The 19,214-nt window shown below is 44.8% G+C and overlaps 2 protein-coding genes across 2 annotated transcripts; both read right to left on the bottom strand.

Moving 5' to 3' along the window:
• Window positions 1-6,244: 6,244 nt before the first annotated feature.
• Window positions 6,245-10,664, bottom strand: slc35g1 (solute carrier family 35 member G1). Its single transcript, XM_063003369.1, has 3 exons — window positions 10,352-10,664; window positions 7,302-7,479; window positions 6,245-7,151 (listed from the first exon to the last, which is right to left on the bottom strand). The coding sequence occupies exons 1-3, from the start codon at window positions 10,662-10,664 to the stop codon at window positions 6,404-6,406; spliced, it is 1,239 nt and encodes a 412-aa protein (XP_062859439.1). The 3' UTR covers window positions 6,245-6,403.
• A 1,017-nt stretch (window positions 10,665-11,681) lies between these two features.
• Window positions 11,682-18,879, bottom strand: lgi1b (leucine-rich, glioma inactivated 1b). Its single transcript, XM_063003457.1, has 8 exons — window positions 18,581-18,879; window positions 17,885-17,956; window positions 15,136-15,207; window positions 14,974-15,045; window positions 14,803-14,874; window positions 14,518-14,687; window positions 13,509-13,673; window positions 11,682-13,011 (listed from the first exon to the last, which is right to left on the bottom strand). The coding sequence occupies exons 1-8, from the start codon at window positions 18,766-18,768 to the stop codon at window positions 12,194-12,196; spliced, it is 1,629 nt and encodes a 542-aa protein (XP_062859527.1). The 5' UTR covers window positions 18,769-18,879; the 3' UTR covers window positions 11,682-12,193.
• Window positions 18,880-19,214: the final 335 nt, after the last annotated feature.

The following is a 19,214-nucleotide window of genomic DNA, read 5'->3' as shown; positions in this document are numbered from 1 at the left end:
GTTTAATCACCTTTAGCATCTGCAGCCGCGCCAAACCAGTTTGATGCTGGTAAAACCGGCAAGAACAAAAGCAGGATTTTAACCGAAGGATCCTGGGCTCAACCTAAACACATACAGGAACCGATCCTAAATCCTACGGGTTTATTAAAGCAAAATTATTCAAATAGAATTCTATTATAATTCCATTCGGTCAGATTTTCCACAAAGTAAAATCCCTGCACCCGAGTCAAGAAATCAGAACCAGCAAAACCTCCCAGTATCACGTTCCAGTCAAACATACAGAAGCTTCAGATCCACCAACAAGCCAAGCAGCACATAAAAATATCACATGATAAATAATATAGATTTATTATTTCCAGTGTCGCGTCCTGACCCCGAATCTTCGCTTATTTCCCTAGGACCTGCACTGGGACCACGTGGCTCTGCCCCTACTGCAACCCTGACCAGCATGGGTAGGATCTAAGTTAGCGCACGTCAAGGTCAACAGGGCTAAAGGGGCGTGTCCGGAACTGTCGGCAGATAGTTTGTTCTTCTCATGTCAGTGTGAGTTGCCTACGGACACACCGTGACCCTGATCAGGATAAGGCACTCGAGTGCTGACATCTCAAGCTCGTGAGTTCGAATCTCAGCTCTGCTATCTATCAGCCGGTCGGGCGCCTACACAGACACGAACGGCTCGTCCGAGTGAGGAAGTGCTGCAGTTACGCCCTCTGCTGGCTGATCGATGGTGCGTGACTCTCCGTGCGCTATACGGATCTCCAGGTGAAGAGAAGCGGTCGGTGCTGCACATGTGTGGGAGGGGGCGTGTGTTAGTCACGACCCTCCTCGGTGGCGAGTGGAGGTCTGCAGCAGTAGAGGGGAATCGGATATGACTAGATTGGTAAGAAAATGCATTTTAATAAGTACAAAGTCAGAATACAGTGAATTTTTCTATGACAGTTTAAAGTTTGGCATGTTCTCCCCGATCTGTGTGGGTTTCCTCTGGGTACTCCTGTTTCCTCACCCTCAGATTGGTGTGACTAAAAGAGTGAAAGTGTGAATTACTGACATGTGAGATGAATTGGCACCCCGGCTTGGGTGTGTTCCTGCCTTGCAGCCAAGGTTCGAGGGTTCTGGATCCAACACAGCCCTGACCGTGATAATAAGTATCGCGATATTAAAACAGCAGCTGTATCGTTCAGTCGGTGGTCTGGAAAGTATCGCAGAAGCCAAACCGACTCAAACCGAAGCCAAAGTTCATCCTGATGCCTGATTGTGAATCATTTAGTGAATAAATCACACATTACTGCTTCAGTTTCACACCCTGAGAGTCCAAACCGCCTCGAAACGACCTGAAATCAACAGATTTTAACACTCATAAAAACTTAGAGCTATTTTACCACTTGTACTCACCTCCGACACGGCAAACACCTCCAGCACACACACGGCTCCGGACCCATCACATCACCGCGCTCTGCACAGTCCCGACTGTTTACTTTCATTTAGTTTGGAGTGTTTACATGTAGATTAACACCACAGAGAAGCTGAACACTGCACACACTGAACACTGCACACACTGCACACACCGCACACACAGTCCACAACAGCACCGACACGACGGAGTGTGTGTGTGTGTGTGTGTGTGTGTGTGTGTGTGAGCTGAGAGCAAAGTGTGAGCAAAGTGAATCACTGTACCGACGAATCACTTCACCGGAATGGGGTGAACCGACTCTAACTGAACTGATTCTAATTCTGATTTACATCAAACACGATCAAGCTCACTGTCAGTCCGGTTCATAAGAAACATTCATTCATTCATTCATTCAGCACTTCATGCTGGTCATGGTCACGGTGGGTCATGCACCACCCATTGTTTATGTAACCCTCCTGAAATACTTATCAAAAGTATTTCAAACAGACTGTGTAATAGTAATGCAGTATTATCATTCCTTCACTCTGTTTTACCTCCGCTTTATCCTGGTCAGGGTCGCAGTGGGACACCCAAGAAACACCCTGGATAAACACACAAGTAGCTCCAATTACTGTGGGAGAACATGCAAACTCCACATAGACAGGACCCTTGGGAATCGAACCCAGGACCTTCTTGCAACAGCGCCATCCAGTGTTCCACCGAGCTGATATATGAATTAATTTCACTATCATAACTTGTTTTGAATTGTTCAAATTTATTTTGAATGGAAACAAGATTAAAACAACAAGTCTCTTGAACATTATTTATTTATATTATTTATATATATATTAATATTTATTTATTTATTTTTAATATGAATGTATTTATTTTAAATAGTTATTTATTTATTTTTATTATTTATTTATTTATTTTTAATATGTATTTATTCGACTGTTAAAAGTAGAATTAAATCAGTTTTATTGTTTTTGGCTGACCAGGGTCCACCGTATTTTCATAGTTTGATTCATTATTTTTATTTTCATGATTTTGACTGCTTCATCCAGGTCAGGGTTGCAGTAGGTCCGTTTTCCTTTGTGCAAAATACAGTAAAACACCCCACAAACAGGTTGCCAATTCATTGCAGGGTCCTCAGCCACCTCCTCTCCCTCAGACACAGCCAATCATGTGTGTATGTAGACGTGTGGCTGGCCGATAGCACAGCTTGGGATTCGAATCTGCTTTGATTTCTGTTCCATAAACATCATGTGATCAGACGTTGGCATTTCTGGTGAAATTCTCCAGCAAGGTCGAGGAGAGTTACAAGTAAACAGAGTTCATATCAGCGTGTTCTTCAGCCCAGAGTTCCAGCGCTCAGGGTTCCAGCGGTTCCTCCCTTTCTGAGGTTTTGCTCCAGAGTAACTTTCCTCCACTCCAGCGTTACGGGTTTAGGACTGTCGGGTCACTTTCCTTGATGAAGATGAAGATCCTCCACACTGTTTATGAAGACAGTTATTATTCCAAGTCTTCAAGCATAATTTATAAAGACATGAACGTTGGATCGGGGTGTGTGTGGTGCACTGAGGGTTTTGTGTAATTGTTGGAACAGTTTGTTTAATAAATCTGACAGAATATACTCACCATCATTTCTTCATTATGCTTCAGAGATCGATCTGGACTCAGGTTTATTTAACACAGATAATAAAAACATTGTAAATGAAGGAGTAAACGAGTGTTCACCAGAATTTTTGTTTACATTTGCATGCGGCTTTTATCCAACAGAACTTACAATCATTAATGAATACAGCTCAAGTAATTGAGGGTTAAGGACCTTGCTCAGGGGCCCAACAGTGACAGTGATGATGCTTGAACTAGCGACCTTTTGATTACTAGTCTAGTATCTTAACGCTGACTTGCATCATAGGTTCAGGATGAGATAAGAACCTAGAACGTCCGGCCGGGCGCCTATACAGACAATAATTAGTTGTCCATGGGAGCCAGGCCTGCAGTGATTCCTCATAAGTGCTGCAGTCACGCCCTCTGCTGGCTGATCGATGGTGCTGCACAAAGACGGGGGATGACGGAGATCGGTGCGCGATACGGATCTCCAAATGAACCCACTTGGTGCAGGTGAAAAGAAGCGGTCAGTACTGCACACGTGTTGAACCCTGGATCCCCAGATCTCAGCACTAGTGCATCACACAAGCACCTAATACTACCACTACCAATAATATTAATAATAATAATCAATATAATGTGCATATGGAATACTGAATACTTTTATTGCATTTTTGTCCTACAAAAAAATTCTCATTAAAAAAAACCTTTAATTCCAAACTGCTGCTGTAAAAAATTCAACCACAGTTTTTAAGTTGGCACATGAAGACTACGCTGGCATTCCAAAACTCTACTAGGCTCATAAATGCAATAAAGCACGTACCGAATCCTCCGTGGGAAAGTGGATTGCAGATGTGGTGCCCACTCTGTGCCAGCCATGTGTTTTTGGTATCTGTAATGATTTTCCGAGTCCCGGTTCTCTAGTAAAGGAGCTCCTATGTAATGCAGGAGGAATGTGTAATTTTAATCATTACACCACGTGTAATCCCACTCGGCTGGAAATGTGGCGTCTCTTTTATTAATGATCGCATCATTTCATTATATACATTCCAGAAAAAGTTGGGACACTTTCTCTTAAATCTTTCTATAACAGACAAAAGGAGAAACGACAAACTGTTACATTTAAACACATTTAGAATTCAATACCTGCAACACACTTAAAAAAAGATGGGACAGGGGTGTGTGTTAGTTTGCACGTGTGTGAAGGTACCACTGATGTGGAGGCGTATTTTGGGATGATACCAGGCCTCAATCAGAACACTTCATAGACAAAGAGTGCATGTGCTTCACTGGCCTGCCTGCAGTCCAGATCTGTCTTCTGTTGAAAATGCCCGGCGCATCATGAAGAGGAGAATCAGACGGCGGCAAACACGGACTGTTGAGCAGCTGAAGTCTCGTATAGAGCAAGAACGGAGAAAAATTCCACTCACAAACCTAAAACAATTAGTCCTCAGTTCCCCACACATTAAAAAGTGGAATTAATAGGAACGGTTATGGAACACAGGGGGGAACACAGGGGGAAACACACCCCCGTCCTGACTTTTATGGAGTCTGTTACAGGGATCAGATTCTAAACGTGTTTCTATTTACAAACTACAAATTGGAAATCAAATAAAAATTCAAGAGAATGAAACACATCACAGATTCTTCTTTTTACTGTGTACTACTAAACGTCCCAACTTTTCTTGGTGTGTAAATCAAGTAATTATGAATATCAGCAGCAGCATCTCTGTCCCCTCCAGCTTCCTCTGCTGTCTTTTTTCCAGTAATATTTAGGTTAATGTATAGATTTCAAAAAGTTTGAGCTATATAGTAAAACAAACCTCAGTAGTGCTGTACGTTACCTATACAATAACGTGACTCGGTTCATCCTGCGGGTTCTGTCGCCATCTAGTGGCCGCAGGCTGCATTACACATCAGGAGCTATTTACATGTAGCATGCTAAGCTAACTCAAGTTTACGGCGTAATGTTTTAAAGTTTTATTATAAACAGTCGCAGCACAACAACGTTAGAGTTTTATAATCAAAACAAGGACAAACAACTGATTTAGACAAATCCATCAGACTTTATTTCAACTACAAATTCAAGTTAAATAAATAACAGTCAGGAATGGACTGTTGTGGATGGATATGAACAGATATTTCATTATTAAATAAGTTTTAAGGCAACACAAGTATTTATTATAGTAACATTATCAATAATCATCACCGGTGCTTAACGTGAACCAACAAGCTATAAGCTGCTAATCAAATAAAACCAAAATCAAAGCTTCTAAAGTTCTAAAGCTGAACCAAATCATAGAAGACAAGTATAAATATTATACACTATATGGCCAAAAGTGTGTACAGTATGTAGACACCCTTAATAAGTACCGAGTTCAGCTAAAAAGTGAATAAAATCCATTATATAAATTCAATCATGTGCTTATTTGGTCGCAGCATGAATAAGATTTGTTTAGTTTGAAGGAACTCAAGCGTCCTGAGTCTAGAGTCCTGACCACAACCACACTGAACACCTTTAGGATGAATTGGAATGTTGATAAGTCCTTTTGAGTCAGTCCTGACCTCACAAAAAACTAAACAAATGCAAAATACCACAAAAACGCTTCAAAACTTTAGGAAATTTACAAGCAGGACATCTACTCCAGGTGTCTATGTACTTTCGGCTGAAGGCGTCTAGGTGATAAACAAAATCAAGCAATTTTATAACTTAGATTATCCCAATTCATGATATTTAAGACAAATAAATAAATAAATAAATAAATAGGAGCATAAAATAATACTTAACTGTGGTTTAAACCACCAATCCATGTTTTTTGGAAGGTGGTAGGAAGCATGCAGATCCAGAAGGCCAGGTTCGAACCCAGGTCACCGAGACCTTAGTGCTGTGTTGGTCTGCTGCTACAAGTTCTGATTATTTGCAACTTACAATTATTTATGATGAGCGACATAACTTTGTGACAAGCCCTTCCAAATCGTTTACGTTTTAATTCTCTGTGCCCATCTAAGTAAATAAGGTTGATTTGGCTGCATCCCTTGTTCCATATATGGACCAGGAGGAAAACCCCAAATGTTAAATCCATGAACCTCCAGAAACAGGTCACTTAACTTTGAACAGTATATATTATTTTGCTATTATTATTATTATTATTATTATTATATTTATTATTATTATATTTATTATTAGTAGTAGTATTAATATTATTATTATTATTATTATTTCTAGTGCAGTCATGTTGGTTTCAGTCTTTTGTTTGGTATTTTAGAGTAAAATATAAAATGCTGGTGATGTTCAGAATCTTTGGTACCGCACAGTTACCACAGTAAATAAGTGCACGTTATCATGTTTAAAGTAGATTAGATTAAATAAATAAATCTTTAGACCTACACCGATAACGCTCAGGGTTTGTGCCTGGTGCTGTTGTACCACTTCCTGAGCGCCACTCCGCTGGTGCTGCTGATCACACACAGAGCCCCGCCCAGGCTCCACCACGTGGGCTGGCGACCGAGGAAGAGGAACTGCAGGATGAACGCCAGCATCACGTCCGTGGTCCTCATGAGGGCCACGGGGCCCGCCTTCTCAATCTGCAGAGCTTTGGTGAGAAACGTCTGGCCGCCGATGCCCAGGACGCCGATGGCCATCAGTTTCCAGCGGTCCCAGCCGCAGTCGGGGAGAGCCCACTCGTCCATGATGAAGAGCACCGCCACGCACTCCACGAAGCCCAGGACGGCGTAATACCACACCGACAGGTAGTAATGGACGTTCTTGCCCATTCTCCTCAGGATGACGATGGTGCAGGCCGCCGCCACGGCGCTCCCGAAGGCCGCCGCCGCACCCTTAAAGCGGCCGCCGGGGTTTTCCTCTTCGGCATCGAGCTCACCCCCGAACAGGAACGGGGGTCGTGCTATCAGGACGACCCCAGTGAGGGTGAACACGGTGAACACCAGGTCCCAGATGGTGCAGCGCTCCTTCAGGAAGATCCAGGCCAGCAGCGAGGTGAAGACCGGGTTGCTGAATGTAATGACGGTGGCGTCGGCCAGGGGCATCTGGAGCACGGCGTAGTACAGCAGGATCATGGCGTTGGACCCCAGGAAACCACGCAGGAACAGGCACACCCGCATCCCACGGGGGCCCAGGAAGCCGGTCCTGATCATGAGCAGCACGGTGGTTATTACAGACGTTAGATCAGTTAGTACTGAGATTAAACAGTTAAACGTCATCCTGGAAGCCACCACTCCTCTCATTTTAGACTGTCAGGATTGTGATTTAGCTGAGGGGATGTGAACAAACACTCACCTGTAGTAAATCATGACCGGAATCACAAACAGCATTTGGAAGAAGCACCGTATTGCGCTGATCTCCACGGCGTGGATGCCGTCAATTTTCTTTACCAGCAGGGCGGCGACGGAGAAGAAGACCGACGCCAGGAGGGTGTAGAGGAGACCCAGACCGGGACACCGCGCCTTACGCCCCGCTACGACACAGAAACCACCAAACAACTGATTATAACCTGATCTAATTTTTTTCTATTATTATTATTATTATTTAATAGTAGTAGTGTTATTATGATTATTTATTATTTTTATATTGTATTGTTACTATTATTACAATTGTTATTATTTATTGTTATTATCAGTACTATCATTATTATATTTATTTTATATTATTCTTTTATATAATTGTTATTATATTTATTAATATTATTTTTATAATATAATTTTTTTCCTCTCTTTTAAGCAGAATTGTTTTTTAATGAACTGGTTCCTCTTATAATGTGTCCAGAATAAAAGAGCTTCAGTTTGGTTCTCTGAGCTTCTGGTTTGATCTGATCGAGGATCCTTTTGTTTTGTCTTCTTGCTGTCCAAGGTCTCTGAAAAGTCTCCACCAGTACCAGAGATTACAGACGTGGAGATTCGTCCTGTTCTGCTGTTTTAATTTAATCTCCTATAAAAACCCAACACTGCTGCACTTTTCATTTCTCTACATGGATTATTTAGTGGTTTATAACCCATTTTAAGGTGTGCTTGAGTGGCACAGAGGTCTTGAGGTCAAGTCTCAGAGCTGCCACCGGCCTCTCCTGGTTCTCAACAGACATACGTATGAGGAGCAGCACGTATATGAAATATAATCATTACACTGTTATTACTTCCCCGATGCGAGAGCTCGACTCCCTCAGATCAGCTTTTGCACCATAAAGTGAATCTGGATCCAGAACTGAGATGAAATGATGAGGTGTGAATCAGCAGGCAGCAGGATCAGGTTTAGGTCTGAGAATAAAGACTGCTGGGATTACTGGACTACCTGTCGGGCAGGTTCATACCCGCGAGGAGAGGAGCATGGGAAAGCTAAACGTGAACGTGGGCCCAGTAGCGTTAGCTTTGTTTAGGTAGATTAAGATCTGTTCAGTCACGAGTGAAGTTACTGAGAAAGTTACGTTCATGGTATTTAGCTAACACTTGTTTGAAGCTAATACAGTCCTGGGGAAGGGGGGGGGGGACCGGCGCAGTGGGTGGCACTGCCTCACAGCGAGAAAGGTCTGGGTTTCAAGTTTGCATGTTCTCCCTGTGTCTGTGTGGGTTTCCTCCTGGTGCTCCGGTTTTCTCCCACAGGTCCAAACACATGCAGTCAGGATAACTACAGATGCTAACACTGCTCTAGGTGTGTGTGTGTGTGTGTGTGTGTGTGTGTGATAGAGTGGCAACCTGTCCGGGGTGTTTACTGCCTTTCACCCAATGAATCAGACCCACTGCAACCCTGACCAGAATAAAGCGGGGGTAAAACTGACAATAATTGAATGAATGAATGAATGAATACAATCCAAGCTTTTGAGGGTTAAGGGCAGATGTCGGGCTTGAACCAATAACCTTCTGATTACTAGTCCATTGCCTCAACCACTGAGCTACCAAAATGATTCATCGGTAGGTCTGGAGGAGAAGGAATGAAGCGTACACTGAAAAACACCCTGCCTACAGTAAAGCACGGTGGTGGCTCGATGATGTTTTGGGGCTGCTTTGCTTCCTTTAGCACTGGAAACCTGCAGCACCAGGAGGGCAGGATGGATTCAATCAAGTATCAGGAGATCCTCGGAGAAAACATCCCACCTTCCTAGAGGAAGCTGAAGCTCAGGCATCATCAGACCTTCCAGCAGGGCAGTGGAGGGTCAAAGTAGTTTCAAAGGAAGTTGTAGAAGCTATCGGCTGACTTAAACCTCGTAGCAAATCTTTGGCTTGATTTGAAGAAGGTGGTTATGGTACACAAACCTGAGGATATTAGTAAAGTGGAGGCTGTTGATAATGAGGAACAGGCTGAAAATCCTCAGGAACGCTGAGAGTAGATGTGTCTGGCGTTCTGTGTTAAATGTGGAGAAACCGTTCACTATAATAGTCACGTTGAGCTAGGTAAACCGTTCTTAATGATTATTTTTTTAATCAGTGCTGTTTTATTGTGGCCTCTGATAGTATCACGTTGTTGTAATAATGAAAATGAAAGGGGTTGAACTTTTACCGGGGCGCCGTTTCCTGTAGTGACTCACCAACGTTCTTACACAGCCTGTAAATCAGGATCTACTCACATCTAGTCATTACAGTTATTTATTCTGGTGTAACGAATCAAGTGTTTCCTGAAAGCACCGCAGTTTCAGTACCTGTTAAAAAAATCCTTACAATCCACAGTACTGCTGCCATCAAGGGTTTGAATCCCCAGCTACATTCATCTCAGACTCATGAGTTCGAATCTCAGCTTCGCTACCGACCTGTCCGAGGGTGGGAGGGCCAGAGGAATCCTCATAACTGCTGCAGTTACGCCCTCTGCTGGCTGATCGATGGTGCTGCACAGAGACGGGGGATAATGGAGATCGGTGTGTGACTCTCCGTGCGTGATAAGGATCTCCAGGTGACAAGAATCGATATGTACTGCACACGTGTTGGAGGGGAAATACCTTCGGGGAATTGATCATGACTAAATTGGGAGAGAAATTGAGGGAAACAGGCTATATTTACATACACATAAAGCTTGTTTGACTTCGGACAGTGGCAGCCACGTTCCGATAGCCTTCAATTTACAGCAGGCCGGCATGCTGGTGGTCCTCGGATTACGTTCTTCTAGCATAAAGTGACAATTTTGACAAAGAGACTACTGTTCCATGTATGTTCCATGTAGATGCAGGTCTGTTTAAACTAGGACTATTTATATGGGCACAGAGAAGCCACAATGTTAAATAATATTATTGATGAACTTTTATTAAGATATTAATAAAGTTTTGAAATACATGACGTGTGTATGAGAGTGAGTGGATGAAGGATGGAGGAGTGAATGTGGATGGATGAATGTGGAGGTGATCAGGTTACCTGGATGAGATGCGGGTGACTCGGTGTCGCCCTCGAGCTCCGGTGCCCGACAGCACGCGCAGACCGGTAAACCGCAACACCGCGTCCATCCGTCCGGACCTCTACAGGACTCACCGGGACCCAGACCAGCGCCCTCCTGTACCGTCAATTCACCCGGTAACCGAGTTACCGAGTCCTCAACAAAGCTGTCCCCACGCTCACAAACTTTCGGAACCCCCGTGTCCTCGTCCCTACAGGGGGCAACCGATAAAACCGTGGAACGGTCCTCACCGTCGATAAAAACCGAACCGTTACAGCTCCTCAGATCAACCATGACCTCCGTTCAACAGGTGCTCATACCGCTCCAAGTGCCGAGTCACTCCGGTCCCACCGGACACGTTCCGCTCGTTATTCACCTTGTGTACCCCGGTATTAGCAGTACCGGTATCAGCCGCCGGGGGGCGAAACTGAGATCCGGGCCGCGTCCCAATCCACACACGACACCGTTACCTCGACTCTTTTTAGTGAGTCAATTTAAGCTGTGTAGCGTGACATTAAAAGAGTCGACTCTTTTCTGTGAGTAATTTTAGGCTGTGTAGCGTGGCATTAAAAGAGTCGACTCTTTCTGTGAGTCATTTCAAGCGGTGTAGCGTGGCATTAAAAGAGTCGACTCTTTTTAATGAGTCATTTTAAACGGTGTTGCGTGACATTACAAGACTTGACTCTTTCTAGTGAGTTACTTCAAGCTGTGTAGCGTGGCATTAAAAGAGTCGACTCTTTTCTGCGAGTCATATCAAGCTGTGTAGCATGGCATTAAAAGAGTCGACTCCTTCTAGTTAGTCATTTCAAACAATGTAGCGTGACAGTAAGAGTCGACTTTTTCAAATAAGTCATTTCAAGCAGTGTAGCGTGGCATTAAAAGAGTCGACCCTTTTCTGTGAGTCGTTTTAAGCTGTGTAGCACGACATTAAAAGAGTCGACTCTTTTATGTGAGTCAAATCAACCTCTTTCTAGTGAGTCATTTCAAACAATACAGCGTGACATTAAGAGTCGACTTTTTTAAGTGAGTCATTTAAAGCAGTGTAGCATAGCATTAAGAGTCGACTCTGAGATGAACCGGAACATCGACTGATCGATCAGCACCCAGCTATACAAATACAAATGAGCACAAATTCCCACACACAGACACACTTCAAAGTCTTGTGAGAAGCTTCTCAGAGGACCGGCTGTTGTTCTAGATGAAAAGATCCGACAAGCTCATGGTCAGGCGTCCAAATACTTTTGGCTGTGTAGTTTAACAATTTATTATGAATACATGAGACGATATTTCTCACACGCTGGTCGTTTTTATTTGGGACGTTTATTGGTTCTAAACACCGAAATGACGCGACTACAAACGACTAATAGATCAAAATTAGATCCAAGTCTATTACATTATTATTAATCCTAAAATATTCGATTAAATTACAACATAAAATATAAAATCTATTCACAACATTGATGAAAATCTTTAGACTAACAACCTCTTGTATAAAAGTTAACTGTTTAAAAGTAAAAAATCTGCACATTCTTCTTGGCGACCTGTTTGACCTGCAGTTTTGCTTCTTTACTGTGGTGAACGTTCCACTACTGTCTGTACGCAGTAAGAAAACACATGATCGATGGCTTTTGTTTAGCGGGGGGGTTAAAAAGTGCACAATAGGTGGGGACAACGGACAAAAGGACACAAAGGACGTTTCTACAGCTGCGCTCATCTGGAATCATCATCAGCGAACTGGATAAGGCTTGTGTGTTCCGACTGCCGACTCATCTCTATCTATCGCAGCGTCCGGTTACTTTCGACTCACGCCGCGGCGGGCTGCTTCAGGAGCTCATGTCGATGATCAGGTGCTCGTAGATCTGCGTCCTTCCCTTAAAGCTGGAGGCCAGCAGGAGCTCCCGGTTGTCGACGGAGACCAAGGCGAAGGCCCTCGGCGCCTGGACGTTCAGCTCTTGGAAGTGCACGAAGCGCCCGCTCCTGGAATCCCAGCGGTAGACCTGCGTGAGCGAGTAGTCGCTGCCCAGGATGGCGTACTGCCAGCCTCCGAGGTCGATGGGCTGGAAGATCATGGATCCGCGCGACGCCATGCTCTGCACCTCGGTGAACATGGCTCCGTCCCAGCGCATCACCTTGGAGTCGCCGATGAAGCGCGTCAGGCAGACGAACAGCTCGCCTTTGACCCGGAAGTGCTTGACGGCGTAGACGTCCTCCGTCTCGGGGATGTCGGTGCGGCGCTCGAAGCGTCTCTGGTTTCGGCTCCACTGGTAGACGACCGGCCTCTGCGAGCTGCTGGACAGGATCAGGTGGGGCTTGCCGCCGATCTCCAGGTACTCCACGTCCGTGTCGCGGTGCCACGGGTGCAGCGACTGGTGCGAGTAGAAGCCGTTGCCGTTCCACCTGTACACGGTGGTGGAGCCCGCCTTCGAGCTGTCGGCAATGGCGAAGTAGCGCTCGCCGTCGATGCGGAAGGTCTCCACGTCGTTGGGCTTGCGGATCCTCAGGATGTCGATGTCCTGGATCTTGATGAACTTCTGGGCCGACGTGTCCCGCTTGTAGATGTGAGAGCCCCCGAAAAGCTGCGCCACGATGATGAAGATCTGCTTTTCGATTATCATGGGTTTGCAGACCACAGTGGACGTGCCTACAGAGAAAACAACAGAAGGAGAATAAAGTTTTACTTTTATTTATTTATAAAGGATTTAAAACTCAGTGGTGCTATCGGCCTGTCCAGGGTGTTCCTGCCTAGGCTAGTGTTTCCCAGAGGAACCAGACCAGAACGGTTAATGAAAATGAAAATATAATAAATATAATATAAATATTATATATGAAAGACGACTGTTGTATTGTATGGAATCCCTAATGGACCATCGTTTGAGAAAAGTGTGTAAGAGTGTAAAAACGCTGTAGGGATTCCTCATAAGTGCTGCAGTTACGCCCTCTGCTGGCTGATAAATAGTGCTGCACAGAGACGGGGGATAATGGAGATCAGTGCGTGTCTCTTAGTGCACTATACGGATCTCCATGTGAAAAGAAGCGGTCGGTGCTGCACACGTGTCTGAGGGTATGACTAGATATGGAGGAAAATTAGAAAAATATCCAAAATGTATGTAAACATATTGAAACACAGCCAGATCTCACTCTCGATAGTGTCGTAAGGTCTGAACTCCATGTTGACGTGGTCCCACTCCATGAAGCTGCACGTCCCGGTGAAAGGTTGTGCAAACACGGCGTACTGATCCACGCCCACGGTGAAGGACTCCACCGAAATAGACTCGAACTTCAGGGTCCTTCTGGAAACCAACTCTGCAACAGAGACATTTTAACAGCAAAAAATAAAACAGAAATAAACCAAAATAGTGCAAAAAACATTTGTTTAGAAAGGGGCTTTAATTTTAAGATCCCTGTAAAAGGTTCAGATTTCATATTTAGTTAATTATTTACTGCAAAAGTGATGAAATCGAGCGATAAACCGTCGTTTTACAGGCGGAATTACGTACATATGCGACATAAGCAAACTCCAGCCGACATCTTACCAATTTAAGCATTTTCCCCTTTTCCCACAGTCTAGTCGTATCCCATTCCCCCTGATTATATCTCGATGTCGGGCTTGTCTGGTCTACTTTTCCGCCGGGGAGCATGTCGGCATTCTTTATCTTTTTATTTCTGAAGAACTCAGTTAGTGTTGCGGCACCTTTAGACTCGCCTGTGATGGCAAAAAATGAGGCCAAAAGGTGCCACAATTAGGAACCCCAGTTTGCCAACCTCAAATAGGAATCTACCCTGGACATACGGGGGTTCAGATGGTGCAGTAAATGTTCCACTCTCTCTCTGCCCTTGTCCCTGTCTTCATGCTTTTCTCATGAACATGGGTTGTCACACAGTGGTGGACTGAGCAGCTGGCGCATATGCAACAATCGGTTCTCATCCTGTGGCTGTTTTGTATTTTGTTATTAGTGTTGTTTCGCTTTGGTTTGGCATCCAGCAAACTGGGTTCGATTTTTTAATCTCGCAGGTAACGAGGAACGACCCACCGACCACCTTTTGTCCTGGACAAGCTAAATGATGTTTTGCTAAATGATGAAGTTTTTTTGTGATTATCGCTTAAATGAAAGAGGTGTCACGCGGTGATAGCGGCGCATGCCGATACCTGCAGTTATACAGTCGAAGGACTGAGGCACCAGGTCGTTAATCTTCCTCCCTTGGTGAATTGGGGGCCCGCTGCAGTGAATCTGATCCACGGTGGCGTTGGTGCTGTGCATCCATTCAACCAGCCATTTCAGCTTACAGTCACAGACCAGCGCGTTTCCTCGCAGATCCCTGTCATCACACGTACATGAAACACGTCACAGATTCTTCTATTTACTGCCGTCACTAACCGTCCCAACTTTTCTGGAAACTGCATTTGAGTCTGTTCACATTCAGAACCACCTACATTTTTGATAAGGCGTCCAACCCCTTGAATAGATCTTTGGGTAACGTCTCCAGGTTGTTATAAGCGAGGCTCCTGATAAATCGAGACAGAGAGAGAGAGAGAGAGAGAGACACCATGATGAGCACAAATTCCGTCTGAATGTTCAAACACAGACGACGTGGCTTCACTCACAGGTGCAGGAGAGATTTCAGTCCTCTGAAGGCAGACGGGGACATGGACTCGATCCTGTTGTTTTCGATAAACCTGTAATGGAGCAGCGAGGAGGCGTTTATTACAGAGCCGTGATTCTATAGTGTGGGTTGATGTGAGGTGAGACAGGTGGAGGCGACTCACAGGTACTCCAGGTGAGGAAGACCCTGGAACGCATCTTCATCCACAGACTCCAACGTGTTGGCTGTGAACAAGCTGCAAACAAAACCAGCGTCAGTATCACAAACTCGACCCTTTCATCCTGGTCAGGGTCCCAGATCACAGTGGGCAGGACGCGGGGCCATCACTTTCCCTCCCCTCCCTCTCAGATCTAGCCATTGTGTCTGTGTAGATGCCCAGATGGCTGATAGCACACATTCATACACATTCATGAATTAGACCCCCCCCCCCCACACACACACCCTCATTATTATGTAGGGCAGCGGTAGTTCAGAAGTTAAGTTACTGGACTAGTAACCAGAAGGTTGCCGGTTCAAGCCCCACTACTGCCAAGTTGGGCCCCTGAGCAAGGCCCTTATTCCTCAATTGCTTGAATAGTATTCAGTCGTAATTTTAAGTCACTTTGGATAAAAGCGTCTGCTAAATGCTCATGTAAACACGTCTCGTTAATGATATAGTTAACTAGATAACTGTCGGAGCAGCTTGTTTGTTTACATTCGCCCATGCATTTACATCATTCTCATGTTTAACCACCGCTTTATCCTGGTCAGGGTCGTGGTGGGTCAGATTCACTGGGCGAAAGGAGGAAAACACCACGGGCCGGTTGCCAGTTTATCACAGGGTACACACACACACGTGAATACAATTTGAGCAATTAAGAGTTAAGGGCCTTGCTCAGGGGCCCAACAGTGGGAAAACTGGAGGCTTGAACCAGTGACCTTCTAATTACTAACCCAAGAGCTTCGACTGCCCACAGACACACAGACACACACACACTTTGAGTAATGTGACTGCATGTCTTTGAAATTGTGGGAGGTGGAGCTGTAGCCTCATGTGGACACTGAGAGAACATGCAAAACTCCATACAAAAAGGACCCTAGCCGACTGGCTGGGGGGACCCTTCTGTGACAGTGCTACCCACCGTGCCGCCCCACCAGTCACTCATGTATGAATTAATTAAGGGCAGCTAATTTACTTACTGGCCCCAAACGCCGGGTGTGAACCGGGTTCCTGTAATTATGCAGCGCTGCGCTCCACTAATCACGTTTTCTCTAACGAATCTAATTAATGATCCTCTTTTATATGCTAAACACACCGCTTTAATTAAAACAGCTTAAAACGACAGAGAATCGGCTCACGAGAGACCATAAACACAGAGAAGACGAGCCAGACGGGCCGAGCATCTGCAGCGCATCACTAATGAACCAGAACCAGCGCAGGGATGCCAGAACCTGCACTTCTACTCCTCCAGGGAACTCCAATAGACTGGAGAAATACACCAGTGTGTGTGTGTGTGTGTGTGTGTGTGTGTGTGTTTATTATTTGGTAAACAGAACAGGGGTGGGACCGACGCCCCCTCGACTGAATAATGTGAATAATGTGTACCAGTCACTAAATTAAAGCTGGTAAATAACTTTTGTTTGTGTCATTGTTGTGCAAGTCCTGCCTGAGGAAATAACTCCAGAGTCGTAAAAATGCACACGGGCCCCCTGGTGCACATGGTTCTGGTTTTCCCTCAGACAGGCTGGCATTTAAACTGACTACGAACCTTCGTAAACAATAAAAGTGGCAACGACGTGATTTTGTCTTTAAATGCACGAGTCTGCACGGGTCTGAAATATCTGCAACTGTTATTAGTTATAATACAATACTGTTATTATTATAGGGCAGCTGTAGCCTAGTGGCTAAGGGACTGGACTAGTAATCAGAAGGTCGCTGGTTCAAGCCCCACCACTGCCAGGTTGCAAATTGTTGGGCCCCTAAGCAAGGCCCTTAACCCTTAATTGCTTAGACAGTATACTCTCACAGTACTGTAATTCGGTTTGATTAAAAGTAAATGTAAATGTGAATAACTGCTCTGGATCGGCACTGGTTTCGCCTCGCCACTCGAAGCCAGTCCATGTGCGCCAACTGTTCCACTTTTTCAAGGTGAGATTCCCAATTGTTTCCCTTTAATTTGACGTCTAATCAATTTAGAAACACGGGGGTGCGTATAGTCTCATTTACATTTTCTGCATTTAGCAAACGCTTTTATCCAAAGTTACTTACAGCACTGTGACCATATACTGTCTGAGAAATTGAAGATTAAGGGCCTTGCTCAAGGGCCCAACAGTGGCATCCTGGCAGCGACCTTCTGATTACTACTACTAACTGTCCTCGAATGAAGTCTCGAAAGAAAATAAAATCAAAATATAATAACCTAATTACAAGCATTACAAGTACGTACGCTTTCCGTACGAGGCGAGGGTCGGGGGGTGAGGAGGGTCGTCAGCTCGACAAAGAGAACGACTGTTTTGTTAGCGTAGCCTAATCTAGCGGAAATGAAACCAGCCTGATATGAGAGGTCTATTAACTATATTTCTCAGAACGGAACAGAACTGGTTGGTATGTAGAGAACTCCTGGTACTTGTTTACCTCAGTCACTGTGTGAGGATCGTTTATACTGAACCTTTCTTGTCCAATCTGGCAACCGTGCTAAAACGCTTCAGCAAATTAGACACGGACCCTAACAGGCTTCCAAAATCTGCATCACAGCATCACACCCAACACAGCAAATCTGACCAGTACTGATCACCAGCATGCAGACAGTGAAGCACTGGCTGTGTCCCAAATCACATGCACGGGACAGGAACACTACTGCAGGATTTTACACCACATGAAATATTTGTGTAGTGGAGAAGTGAAGGTTAAAGATGTTCAGGTTTAAACTTACAGAAGCTGCAGAGACGGCGTGTGTATGAAACTTCCGGCTGATATTTCAGTGAATCCAGACTTCACAAATGAGCTGTTGGAATGAAACGAAGGGATTAGTGCACGGCGTAGTGATGTCATACAACACAAATATTAGAAGTCCATCAGAATTAAATAAATTAATAATAAACATAACAAAGAAAGGGATATACAATAACAGATCAGAATATTTATTCATTAATTCATTTAGTGTCTGTTTTGCCATCGCTGTATCCTGGTCTGGGTCACGGTGGCTCTTATTCATTGGTGAAAACACACACACACACACACACACACACACCGACTGCATGTCTTTGGAGTGTGGGAGGAAACCGGAGCACCCTGAGGAAACCCACACGTACACAGTGAAAACTATTCCAGGTCCTTTCTGTGTAAAGTTGGCATGTTCTCCCTGTGTCTGTGTGGGTTTCCTCTCACAGTCCAAAGACGTGCAAGTCAGGTTAACTGGAGGTACAAAATTGCCCTTAGGTGTGTGTGTGTGTGTGTGTGTGTGTGTGTGTGTGTGTGCCCTGTGATGGACTGGCGACCTGTCTTGGATGTTGAACCCACCGTGACCATTAGAAGATTTGTAGACCAGTAACATACTGGAAACCAGTATAAGGATTTAAGAACAGTGCTCTTTTGCTCCTAATGAGAACTCCAGAACTCTGAAACTCACAGTGAAACGACGTCTGATGGGAAGCTGTGAGGAACACTCCTGATGTTCTCACACAGAGCATTGTCTTTGGTACATGTGCATCCGGGGGGACAGCGACCCTGTTTCCCCCTCCTACAGTCCGCACACAGCAGCACAGCAGCGGCGCAAAACAGCGTCACACTCAACATCCTCAGGCTGCCGAGGATCATCCTGGCTCTGGGTTCCAAATCCTCACGTCCAGGTCCGAATAAACAGCTGGAGGATGGAGGCACAGCAGCAGCAGGAGAGGAACGATGGACCGAAACGCAGGAACGGAGGATGATGATGAGAAATCCCAAATAAAATCAACTTATCTACATAAATAGTCAGTAAGAAGTAAAACACATGTGTTCATCTACAACAAAACAATATATTATTAATATTAATATTAACATTAATAATGAGAAGAGAAGACCTGAGCTTTGTGAGGAGTGTGTGTGCGTGTGCGCGCTCCTCCTGCGCGCTCCTGTTTTTAATCTTTCTCCTCATTACTGCGCCTGCGCACAGATCATAACGGGTATCAGAGGGGGCATTAGAATATTTATGAGACCGGGCAAAACGCACCTGTGCCCCCATGCCAAGAAAAAGAGGCTCCTCTAGGGGTTTAAATCTCATT

The sequence above is a fragment of the Trichomycterus rosablanca genome, chromosome 10, assembly GCF_030014385.1.
Source record: "Trichomycterus rosablanca isolate fTriRos1 chromosome 10, fTriRos1.hap1, whole genome shotgun sequence".
NCBI lineage: Eukaryota > Metazoa > Chordata > Actinopteri > Siluriformes > Trichomycteridae > Trichomycterus > Trichomycterus rosablanca.
This window is presented reverse-complemented; position numbering and strand designations above follow the sequence as displayed.